This window comes from Petromyzon marinus, chromosome 18 (genome assembly GCF_048934315.1).
Source record: "Petromyzon marinus isolate PM22_M1 ecotype Great Lakes invasive population chromosome 18, UKy_Petmar_22M1.pri1.0, whole genome shotgun sequence".
NCBI lineage: Eukaryota > Metazoa > Chordata > Hyperoartia > Petromyzontiformes > Petromyzontidae > Petromyzon > Petromyzon marinus.
This window is the reverse complement of record NC_133684.1, coordinates 8,323,747-8,335,820: the sequence shown is the minus strand read 5'-3', so window position 1 is coordinate 8,335,820 and position 12,074 is coordinate 8,323,747. Positions and strand designations below refer to the sequence as shown.

The 12,074-nt window shown below is 52.7% G+C and overlaps 1 protein-coding gene across 3 annotated transcripts in view; it reads left to right on the top strand.

The window, feature by feature from the left end:
- The window catches only part of PCDH9 (protocadherin 9), a 134,570-nt gene that overhangs the window by 60,297 nt on the left and 62,199 nt on the right, over positions 1-12,074 (top strand). For 2 of the 3 annotated variants that reach the window (XM_032956294.2, XM_032956296.2), the window contains exon 3: positions 7,928-8,357. In XM_032956294.2, coding sequence (XP_032812185.2) covers positions 7,928-8,357 — 430 coding nt within the window. The remainder of the gene's footprint in view (positions 1-7,927; positions 8,358-12,074) is intronic. The other variant, XM_032956295.2, reaches the window with a different exon arrangement.

The following is a 12,074-nucleotide window of genomic DNA, read 5'->3' as shown; positions in this document are numbered from 1 at the left end:
TGCCTCTGTCGTCCAAGGAACTGACCAAATGCGAGCATCACCTAGCGACTCCCAGCTTGTGTTGGCTTAAATTGGGGGGGGGGGTGTAACAGGGGGGAGGGCACAGTGGTTACCACAGTGTGCCGCGAACCAGGCGACCCGGAGTCGAAGCGCACGTGACCGAGCTCGTAGGCGCAGTGCGCAAACAATTTCGGCTCGTGTTTATATACACATGGGAGCGGTGGCCACAGCGGTTAACACGAGTTCCCGGCGAGCTGGAGTCGAACCCAGGTGGCCGTGCGCTAAGCACCGCTCCAGCACTGCTCCCCACCGACACACACAAAGACAAAAATCCACCCAGTATAGCCTTAACAGACTGTTGGGGCAAGTGCTGTTAGTGAGCACTTATGAACGCTGGCACGGCACACGAGGGGCTGGGTTACCAACAACATGTCCGGTCACCTTTGACTCCCTTGTGGTGATGTTTACACACCGTACCAGGTACTTATTTTTGGCTGAGTCGACCTAGGAAAGGCAACGGGACCAGTTCTGATAATCATCACCGGTGTTGGCCATGAGCGGGAAGCGAACTCGTGTTGCCGGGTTCGTATCGCAGCGCGCTAACCGCTACATCACCGTTCCCCGCACGCACGCGCACTGCACACATTTCTGATTTGATCCCTAATTTCTGTTTGTTTTGGGGCCTTTGATGGGATTTACAAGTGCTTAGCGCGAGTGCCGCGCTGCCGTGCTCCCCGGAGAGGCTGACTCACCGCTGCTCTGTCCTCACCGCAAGCGGCGCACCCGGCTCAATGCGGCAAACTAGAACTCTAAAACTCAACTACTTTTTATTTTTTTTTTACTAGGGAAAGGCCCACTGAGCTTTTTTCAGAGGCGACCTGGCTATCACAAATGATAGCTCAACGGAGTGGCTTCATCAGCACGTGTGGACGTCTATAGGAGCCGTCCGCCAGCGCGCCACCCATCCGCGTGCCTTGCGCGCGTGTGGCGTGTCGCCACCACAATAGCACTCCAAGTCACAAACAAACGCCACATGAAAGGCCCCACGCAGATAACCCCCGGCTTAATGGGTCTTCAGCGAAGCTTGCGGGCACAACGACCGGGCGGTTGGTGGTTACCCTGCTGCTGCTGAAACGTGGCTGCTTGTGGAGGCAGCGGCTAGGGTTGGTGAATCACGCGCAGATGATGTTGTGAAACGCCCTTCCCGTGCGCATCGAGAAGCTGCCATATCCTGGTTCGCCAACAGTTGGGCAGTACAGCCAGTGGACAAGTGTGCCACCTGTTGCCATCTGGATGGTGATATAGTGTTGCTCCCTCTCACGTGTGTTTTTTTTTTCTGGGTGCTCCGGTTTCCTCCCACGCATATAAACGCTCATTAATTACCTAAAAACATCTTAAAATAAAAAAAACAATGCCGAACCAAGTGTTTCTCTCCTGGATCAAACAAGTGTAATGACAGTAGAGTCAGCCTGGAGTGCGAATGGACTAGTGGCCACGGGAGGTAATAACAGGGGAGTCAGCCTGCAGTACGAATGGACTGGTGGCTACGGGAATGATCGAGAATAAGAGCGTGGCCAGGTGACGGAAGGGGACAGTGGTAGAGCGAGCGGTCGAGAACCAGCGAGAAAGTTCGGGAATGGGGGCGTGGCCTCGGACCGTATATAAGGAGACTCGGGGCTGTTGCAGTGGGGGTTGCCGCCTGTCCAGGTGGGAGCACGTGGCTCCTTAATGAAGGAGCCACGTGCTCTAACCTGCATCCACAAAACCATGGTAGTTGCGAATACTTGATTACTTCAGAGCATAACCGTGGAAAATATAACGACTCAATGCCGATTCATGAATACAAAAGGGAGGGAGCACCATCGCAGCGATGTACCACCCCGCGGCTCCACCCCGCTACTCCTGACACAATCGTCTGGCTCAGCCACCTCGATGTGACATTACAGCTGCTTGCTCGACATCAAGAAGAACAAGACCACACAATTCCATGCACATTGCTCTCTTCTCAGTCTTGTCTGGACCACCGGCTCCACAGAGAAGAGCAGGCGACCGTGTTATATTATTCAGACCGCTAACTCACAACGGAGTTCAACTTGTAGCCATCCCAGTCAGCCACTGCCACTGATATCCACGCAGGTGGCAGCCTGCATCAGTGTTAATTTAGTAATTTTTGTAAAAAAAAAATTGTCATTTAGTCATAGTCTCGATCTGGTCGCTGATTAATTACCGGTGGAGTTTTAGTCCAGTCTCAGTCCGTGGATTTGATTTGGTCGTTCTCAGAATTTTCGACCACCCTTAGCTCATAAATATTTCCAGACTGCTGCTGGTGTCACATGCTGTGAAAACTGAGGCTTGCGGAGGTGGTAAGTCGTGATAAGTGGATTTTGTTAATCCTCGGTACAAAGGCTTCCTGCCGCTTAATAACAGTCTCTTAATGAAATAACGGCAGAAAAAATACGGAACCGAGTGCAAAGAAGCATGGGGAGGTGCAATGCTTGGCATTCCCTTGAGAGACAGCGGCAGGAAGAACACACGCATTAGAGGACGCACGTGAGTAAGGATCAAAAGTATTCGGTAGCTCCTCCGCCGATGAGCGTCGCCATCTACATGCTGCTCCTGCAGTCACACGCTGTGAGATCCAGGCCTCACCGAGGCTGCGCGGCGGTTTTGTCTGAGCGACCCCTCGCTCGCTCGCGCACGAGCGAGCGAGCGAGCACACTCAGGCTTGTCGCGTCGCCTTTGAAGTTCTCGGGATAAATGGAAGCCCTGGAATCATTTAGCCACTCGTAGCAGCCCGCGCTGACGTGCGACGCTCGGCCTCGGCAGTGCACGAGTGAAATGGACTCCGTGAACGCAGCGGAGTTGCTGCTGCTCGATTGAGCAACGAGGCATTGGTGCTCATGTCATGCTCATGTCATGCTCATGTCATGCTTACGCCCCATTGGCCAGTGGTGGAAATTTCGCAAAACCGCTGTTTACTTTCCTGTAAAGTGGTGCTCGTTGTTTATCAAACCTGGAGGGAGAGGCGATGGGCTGAGTCAACCCCCAACCAGGATTGGAAATCGCAGCGATCTGATTGCGAGCCGCCCGCTCTTCCGCTGAGGACACACCTGGCCGGTTCAACTTGGCTTGCCAATTTATGAGCGGGTTGGTGCAGCGGTGAGGGCAATGAGCTGTGAAACTCAGCGACCCGAGTTGGATTCTTGGCCACGGCTAGCATCGGTGGTGAACGATACAAGAACCGGCTCTGCCCTCCCCATCCTCGCCTACCCACGCTGACCAACGCGCCGCACTGGCAATCAATATTTTTCTATTAATTGGTCCATCCTTGTATCTCTCCCATCCGGCATTTGCAGCGTGATTGATTTAGTGTGGAACATAGAGATTGCATATTGATGTCTATAGTTATTGTTATCATTTTACTGCTCCGAAATATCCATTAGAGAAAAAAAATCCGTTGTTGTGCTGTACTTCAATGCTCTATTCTCCTCGCATTCACCGACCCGCATTGATCGGTGCAGTGAAGGATGGTGAAAAAACCTCACCAATACTCCCCCATACTGACATGGGTGGGGAGGATCTCATCTATGGGTGGATTGAGAACTGAATTGTACTTTTAAAAATCTCATCAGTGGAATATCTTTCGCGTGATAATTTTTCCCTTTCTCTCTTTTAGCAGAAAAAAGTGCTTGTTTTTTTAATATATATACTGTATAATTAAGAGATTTTTTTAAATCAGGCCCTGCAGGTATATTTGTTTTCAACAAAGGTGCCTAATTCTCGCACGCGTTTGGCAATTTATAACCTTCACCGGCACCCGTTAAAAACAAGTTCACAGTCAAATCTCCACACCCCCAAACAACAACAAAGAACACGTTTAAGAGAAAATAGCGCTGCTGCCGATGTTCATCATCCTAACCCACGGGGGGAGGTGGGGGGGGGGGTGGTAGTGGTGTGGTGGTGGTGCGCTGCTGGAGAGGCAAGAGTATGTGTGTGTGTGGGTTTGTACAACATCTCCGCTCTTTGGGGAACCTTTATCACGTTCTGGAAATAATTTGCAGTGAATTAGCCGAGGCTTTAATGAGCAGACACCGAGCGGAATGCGAGCGCACTCCATTACGGGGGGGGGCAATTGGGGGGCTGGCTGGGCCTCACTGCTCACTTGGCCACTTTAGTTCCGCGCCTGCAGTTGTTATGTTCTTGATCGCTTGGCCCTTCCTAGGCGTCCGCATGCTGTACCGGGGTGCCGCCTGCGAGTGCCGCTGAGGGTGTAATTGCGTAATTTTCTCCCCCCACTCCCGACGGATTTGTGAGCACTTGACGTGCCCCCCTCTTCTATTTCTTCCTTTCTTCGTGCGAATTGCACGAGAGCTGTCCACGGGTGCCCCGAACGAACGCTTCCTGTGTATGTATTAAACATACATACGGACCGATCGCGGTGGGCGGCGGGGTGTACGTTAGTGCGCACGGACGTACACCGATTACCTGGGAGGGCGTCAACAAACCCACCACCTTAGTTGGAGACTCTTCGGCACAGAATGAAAAGTAAAAAAAAAGAGTCGGACACATTTTTTTCATGAAAGCGCTTTATTTTGAGTAAAAACGATCGGCTGGACTCAGCAGTGGAAGGGATTGGGGGAGGTTTCCGTCACACACAAAACAAGCCGGAGACGCCCCTCTGATCAGTGAGGTAGCTCATAGGGGGTGCACAGGCGGTGCAACTGCACTTGGGCACCATGGGTTTGACCCAAATCGGACAGGGGAGAGGGATGGGGTGGGGGTCCCATTTAATTCCTCGCAGAAGGGCCCATACCAACAACGCTGCACAATCGGATACAGTCCTTAACGTCGTCGTCATCATCATTTATCAACCATGGTTAATCTACTGCTGGATAATGGCCTGCCCAAGCTGCCATGCAGCACCTCTCACTATCCTGCCATTGTGACATTGTGCTGTGTCGTGCTGTTGTGTCATCGTGTCGTGCTGTTGTGTCATCGTGTTGTGTAGTTTTGTTTGTGTCATTCTGTCGTCGTGTCGTTGTGTCGCTGTGGCGTCATTTCGTGTCGTTGTGTCATCGTTTCGTCGTGTCGTTGTGTCGTTATCTCCTGTGGTTGTGTCGTCATGTCGTTGTGCCATCGTGTCGTGTCGTCATGTCGTTTCGTCTTGTCGTTGTGCCGTTGTCTCCTGTGGCTGTGTCGTCATGTCGTTGTGCCATCGTGTCGTGTCGTCATGTCGTTTCGTCGTGTCGTTGTCTCCTGTGGTTGTGTCGTCATGTCGTTGTGCCATCGTGTCGTGTCGTCACGTCGTGTCGTCGTGTGGTTGCGTCATTGGGTCGGTGATGTTTTCGTGTATTTCGACGCTTTGTGTTTATTTTGTGTGCCTGTGCTTTTCTTTCATTCCTTTAACGTCTTCCAAACTCTGAAGCACTGAGCTCTGTGTGTGGGGGAAAATACCCCTCTCCCCCCCCCCCCCCCACTGAAATACAAGCTCATAGACTATGTTCCGTGGGAATTTTTAGCACAGGGATGGGTGTTTTTCCACCCCCCCCTTTTTTTTTTAAAGAAAATGAAATGATATGTATGAAAAACAACGGTAGAACAATTGGAAGCTGTCAAGGAACTGCTGCGAAAATCTGATACCCAGTCAAGATAATTTTCATCCTTCAGCTCAATTTGCACTGCCTACCACTTAAAACACGGGCTCCTCTGCTGCTCATGGTCACCACTGCAGTGCGTCTCATATCCGCTCTCCTTGGCGGCCCGACTTGAAAGGTGTGCCTTAGCGTGCCAAAATAGGTGCTCGCTGACAGCACTTTCCTTCAGATAGACGCCACCATATGCTCGCAGAGAGACCCATTGAGACACATGGACTCGTTTCGGGGATGATGTCGCGTTCAGAGACGCCGTTTCAATCCGCATCGTATTGTCATCGTATTGGCAAAGGTGCAGGTGTGCAATTTCTATCTCACGCCACTGCCGGCAGAAGGGCTTCGACTTGAAGGAGCTCCACAGAGGCCCACCCCCCCCCCCCCCCTCTCAGAGGGTGTTGCCCTCCTAGGCTTGCTCGCCGGTTCGATTTCCTGGTGTTCGCAATTGAAACACCTGTGCCACGTTTCGGTTTCTCCATTCCGTCTCCTTCACCACCGTCAGTCTGTCCACCCACGGTCAGTCGAACGACAGGTCGTGTACGGTGGGGTTAAGTGTGGGTACCCCCACCTCTTCCAAGACATCTGGCCAGCACGGTAGAGTCGGCGAAAATACCCTCCCTCTCTCGAGATCGCTTCAGTGGAGACCCGTTTACCAGCAGCGGTGTGAGCACAACAATTGCATGGCTGCGCCTTTACCGACAACAAAGGGGGCTTGGTGATGAGAGAGTTCAGGTGATGTCGGAGAGTTCAGGTCTTAAGGGAGAGTTCAGGTGAGGGAGAATTCAGGCGCTGAGGGACAACTCATCTGCCAGAGCATCTTACAAATTGATTTATTTTAACGTGGTTGCCCTGTCACGTTCAGTGACATGTTGATAGTTTTTTTTGCCTGCGCTAATTATGCGCGGGTGAAATTGTCTTCGTAAACGAGGTCAGCTCAGACTGTTTCTCTCGCAGGATTGGCTGGCTGCCTGTCTGCATCAAAAGCAAGTCCATTGATATTTCTCTTTTTTTTTTGCCAGAAGGATTTTTTTTTTACATTGGAATAAATCAAATTTAAAGCATACATATTTCATTCGAAAAAAAAAAATCCACTAACAAATAGAAGCCAACAAAAATCTATCAAATTCATATGTATCGGGCCAATAGCGGCATTGACTTGTGTGCACGCGCGCGCTCGTTCGCTCGCACGTGTGCGGTTTTCGCGTAGCTTACTATTGCATCGCGCAAAGCGATCCCTACTGCCTTCGTGCCCATCGATTTAGCTCCCACACCGCAGCACGTGGTCCTCCCTGTAACCGTGCAGCAGCAGCAGCAGCAGCGTCGCTCCCATTTCGCTGTCGTTTAACTCCCGCCGTCGTCGAGCACGCGTGTGCAACAAAACCCCCCTCTTTTTTTTTTAACGATCGACGTGGCGGTGTCGAAAATGTCCGGGGATAATTCCGGCAGAACGCCGGCGAAGTCACCGGCGGCGGCGGCGACGGCGGCAGCGGCGGCGTCGTTGTCGTAGTCGTCGTTAGGTGCGGTGTTCAGTTGGGGAAAAATGCGCACAAACTGATTATGCATTGCTGTGGGGCATTATGGGTAGACGCATATTACGACTACGAGCAGGACTCCGTGTGCAGTGTTGTGCGCCATGATGAGACCCAGACGGTGGAAACCAGTTCACAATTTTCCAGCTCAACAGCATTCATTCGGGGCAAGGCTGAACTCTGCTGATGAGACAGTGTATGTCGAAACCGGTCGAGTGTTTTGCCGGTACTGAATCAATACTGCTGAAATGATTAGCTCCCAAAAGACCATGGGGTGGGTGGTTTGTGTAAAGAATACTTCCACGTATTTTTTTTTACGTAGAGGGACGGATATGAGAAGGAGACATATTAATCTGCTAACCTATGTCCCCAGTTATGACTCAAGCACCCGAGCGTGGAGTGCAGCGTTGAGAGGTGAATGAGTGGGATCAGATGGGACTGTGGAATTTGTTTTCCATGGACCTGCTCTAGGGCAGACAACTTTAGAGATACTATGTAAATATGTCTATACACAGTGCTAACTGCATCCAGTAATGGTATCACATCAAACACACACCATTCTGTTGGATATATATTTTTTCATGAAAGTGGCGGAAAGTTATTCAACTTGTTTGTGCATTCTGTCTGTCACTCTCCCCCACCATTTTTTATGCTTTCCTTCATCTCTTATGTCCTGCTCCTCTTTCTATCTTGACCCCATTTTCTATCTCTTTCTCTTTGCGGTCCCCTACATCCTTGCCTGTGCAACAGCAACAGCAGCAACAGCAGCAGCAACAGCAGCAGCAGGCTTCGCGACGGGTGAAGTTCATGCTGGAGGATGGCGGCACCCGCCAAGAGTGCTGCGACTCATCACTGCAGAGCGTGGCGGACAGTGGCCTCGGGGATCCCGAGGCCACCACCACCACGGCGACCACCGCGGCCGCCAGCAGCGGCAGCAGCGCTAGCACGGCCAGCATGGCCAGCACCAGCGCCGGAGCCGCGGGGGCCGGCATCCTCGGCGTCGCGGGGACAGCGGTGGGCCCGGCCGGGCCCGGCGGCGTCCTGGCCGGCGGGCTGTCCGCCGCGGGGGCGGCCAAGCTGCCGGGGTCTCAGCTGATGGCGCCGCTGCTCGCCGATTCCCACTACGAGCGCACGACGCCGGACGGATGCACCGGTGAGACCGATCACCACCCCGAAAACGGTACGGCACCGAGCTTTGAGCGCCCTTTGCTCACCGCATTCCTGACCACTCCGCGGGACAAACAGTTTACGTTTCGACCGCGCTTCATCATCAGCTGTCTTTCTTTTCTGCCCTTTGTTTTGTTTTGTTCTTCATCGGTCGTTAAAAAGTGAGGCCGTGTGGTGTTTATAAATTCCGCCCTGTGAAAAAACCGAAGTGAGGTGCACAGTTCCAAGACAAAGTTGGCAGATGCAGGCCTGCAAGCCATCAGCTTGAGAGCAGGAGCCCTGGATTTATGGAAGGGGCAGGCACGAGGCCAGGTCTCGGCTCAGATCTATAAACCACGTGTGTAATCACTCCCGGGTAATGTACACAAACATTCACTTATTGTGAGTCTGATGCGCAGGGCATAGGCTTGACATCCCCGTTTGTTTATAACCATCCGCAACAATTTGCCTCCATTGACCCGGGGGCCCGGAACAGATAGCGGTGAAGAGGGCCCTTGTGACCAGGTGTCCCCTTCCTCCCCCCCCAGGTCTGGCTTGCTTCAGTAACCACGCTTCAGACACCCAGCGCTGATCCCACAGCAAAGGGGGAGTGGGGGAATGGTGGTATGCACGGCCCTGCTAGCCCAGGTCTTCACAACCTTCACACGGAGTGCCCGGGTGGACTGCACCAAACCTCGTTAATCCGGGGGGCAACGTTTTTTGGCGCCACGGGGAGTTCGTTTTGTCGTAGTGCGGTTGTTTGTGGCCCGAGTGATGTGCCCGGTCGTGGGGAATTAGTTTCGTGGAAGCAACCCCCTGAAGATGCACAACAGAGGCCCCCGTGGCCTGCGAACGCATTGTCAGAAAAGCCCTCCTCTGCTGGTCATTTCGCACATAACAAATTCATCCCTTTTCTATTGTCGCCTATAAAAGCGGTTATTGCAAACCGATTTTCGAGCGTTCATAGAGGGAAAGCATTTTCTTTTCTTAACCCCCCCCCCCACCCCCCCACCGAATGAAAATCCATACGTGTGTCAGCTCCATGTGCTTCTCCCCACCCCCGCACCTCACCCGCTATGCACCACGATCCGCCCCGGCGTGAGCAGAACGAACGGTAACGTATCTCACCGCCCGCGGCTCGCATCGCGTTCCAAGCTTTGATTGTGCACCCCGTTGGCGGTGGCGTCGTCCTCATCGTCGTGTGAGTTGGCGCGGGTGATGAATGAAGCGGCGTGTGTCCCTGTGCTCGTTCTATCGCTGCCTCCCACCCCCCTCTCCTCTCGTCTCACTGCTGTGGCAAGATGTTAACTCCCTCGCCTGGTATACAGGATGTCGTGGGTTTGATCTCGAACCTGGCGCCAGCTGCATACTTGGAGTTTGCGTGGTCTCTCTCCCCGTGGCCATGTGGATTTTTCTCCAGGTCTTCCGGTTTTTCCCCTCCACATTTAAATTCAACATCCCGCATTTAGAGTATTTGACTGCTACAAATGTCCATGTTATCAACCACTTCGCTGAGCTATAATTTGTGCTGATGGCGCATTTAGCACTCCTGCCACCTCATGGCGTCGCGTGAGGAGTTGATGTAGCAGTAATAACAAAAATATACATTTAGAATGTACTTTTATACAAGGTACTCAAAGCACTTTCGATACAAAGACAAAGACTCACCGTATAAATAGGCCGTTGGGGCGAGTGCTGCTAGGCTGGCATGGCACACGAGGGGGTGGGTGGCCAGCACCACGCCTGGCCGCCCTTCTCTCCCTAGTGGCGATGTTTACTACACACCGTACCAGGCACTCATTTGAAGCCGAGCGCTTTCTCCACATGACACACACACACCGTCCGATCACAGCCACATGACCGCAGGCCTTCACACTGCCGTCCCTCCCGAGTCCCAGCAATCCGCAGCCGCCCGGGGCAAAATACCGACTTTGCCTCTGCGTCCAAAGTTGGCGCTTCCACGTTGCCCCCCTCCACCGCCCCACCCCTCCCCCTCCGCACGGCCGTCAACTGCCGACGCTCTTCCTCTCTGTAGCCCTCCACTCAGTGGGCTCCCCCGTCCCGCGGGGCCCCCTGTCGCGGTTGCATCGCCTTGCGCACACGACGGCGATGACGGCCGCCGACGCCGCTTGTGTACGTCTCACCTCCAGGCCCCCCCCACTGACGCCAATCGCGCTCCTGCCAGACCCGCTTTGCGAAAACGCGGCGCGGTGAAGCACGCGGTGTCGTCTCTTGAACGGGGGACCCCCTCTGCCCGACGATGATGAAGCGCTCGAGGCCGCATTAAGGAATTTGGCTAATGAGACGCGCGGCAGGGCTCTGTGGGGCGCTGGCCGGGTCTGCGAGCTCGCACGGGTAATGACCGATTCGCCAGAGCACGGCCCAGGACATTACATCTGTTCAGCGGTTCGATGACGGTCGCACTTTTTAAATAAATTGCAGCAATTGCGACGGTGCTGATCTAGGAGTGTAATTTGGAGACCTTTTTTTCCATCTAAAAAACTATTTATTACAAAGCAATTTCCACCTTTCCTATATTCCTACCACTTCCACCTTATGCCCCCCACCCCCCCTCCCCCCCATGCAATAACCTCTGGGTTTCTATTGAATGTTAATGTACATGCGTGTCCGGTGTGTAAGTCCTTAGTGCATAGGTCACTGTGGGTTCTACAGAGACAATAGCTCTCTGATGTGTTTTTGGGTTTGTGCCGCGTTTTGCGCATACGTGATGCCCAACGTTTCGCTCCACGTGATGTGACCTTCTTCCGGAAACCGAACTCGGTCTGGTCCCTGAGTACGAAACGTCGGACGTCATGATCAAAAGAACGCAGCGCGACCCGAAAAGCACGGCGGAGAGACGCAGAGCTCAACCGTGAAAACTCGCGCAGGGGTTTTAGCGGAGCCCCATCGCCACGGGATTGGGATTCGTTTGATGTAAGGACGGGCGTGTGCACGGTGTTTGACAACAACAAAAAATCTACGTCTTCTGGTTTTCATTAAAATAATTAATAATTATTATAATTTAATATTAACATCTTACCATGGCCGGGAAAATGGCTGTCAGGTCTTGAAAGTCACGGTGCAAGTCCCGAGGCGTAGGCGCCCCGGCAGACAGCTGCCAATGAGGGACCCTCACCACAACCATCGTCACCATCGCTCCATTCGCTGTCATCGCCACCGCTGCCGTGACCCCCGCTGCTTGCCAATCATTTACGCGTCGCTGGCCGCTTAGCGGCGCGTCGGGGTAACAACATTAATAGCGTCAAAAAAAGTTAAACTCTCCTGCCTCACTTTTTCAACCGCATGGCTGATCAAAGTTTCCATCAAATTATGCCGATATTAAAGCTCTAGTGGAGGGCGAAGGATGGCGATGAGATAATTGCTCCGCCCGCGGAGTGGAATGCGGGCATCCCGTCAATTGCTTTAAACCATCTCCACGAGAGCAGCTGGTGAGAGGACGTCAGTTCATGCGGTGCCAAAGGACGCTGCTTTCACAGAGCTCCTGCCAAGGTGCTGCCAACAATTACCATAAGGCTTCTGATACCGGGGACCATGCCAATGCCTTTTCTAAATTTGATTATATCTCTCTATTTTATCCGTATCCCTTTGCGCGTCTTTTCGGAGGTGTTTTTAAAGCTTGCACGCATTGGCTTGTCCATCTTGTTCTTTGTAATTAGCGGTCCAAAAGATTTAATGGGCAGTCTTGCATCGTTGGCACTTGGTAGCAACTTTGGCAAATTTTCGGATTTAA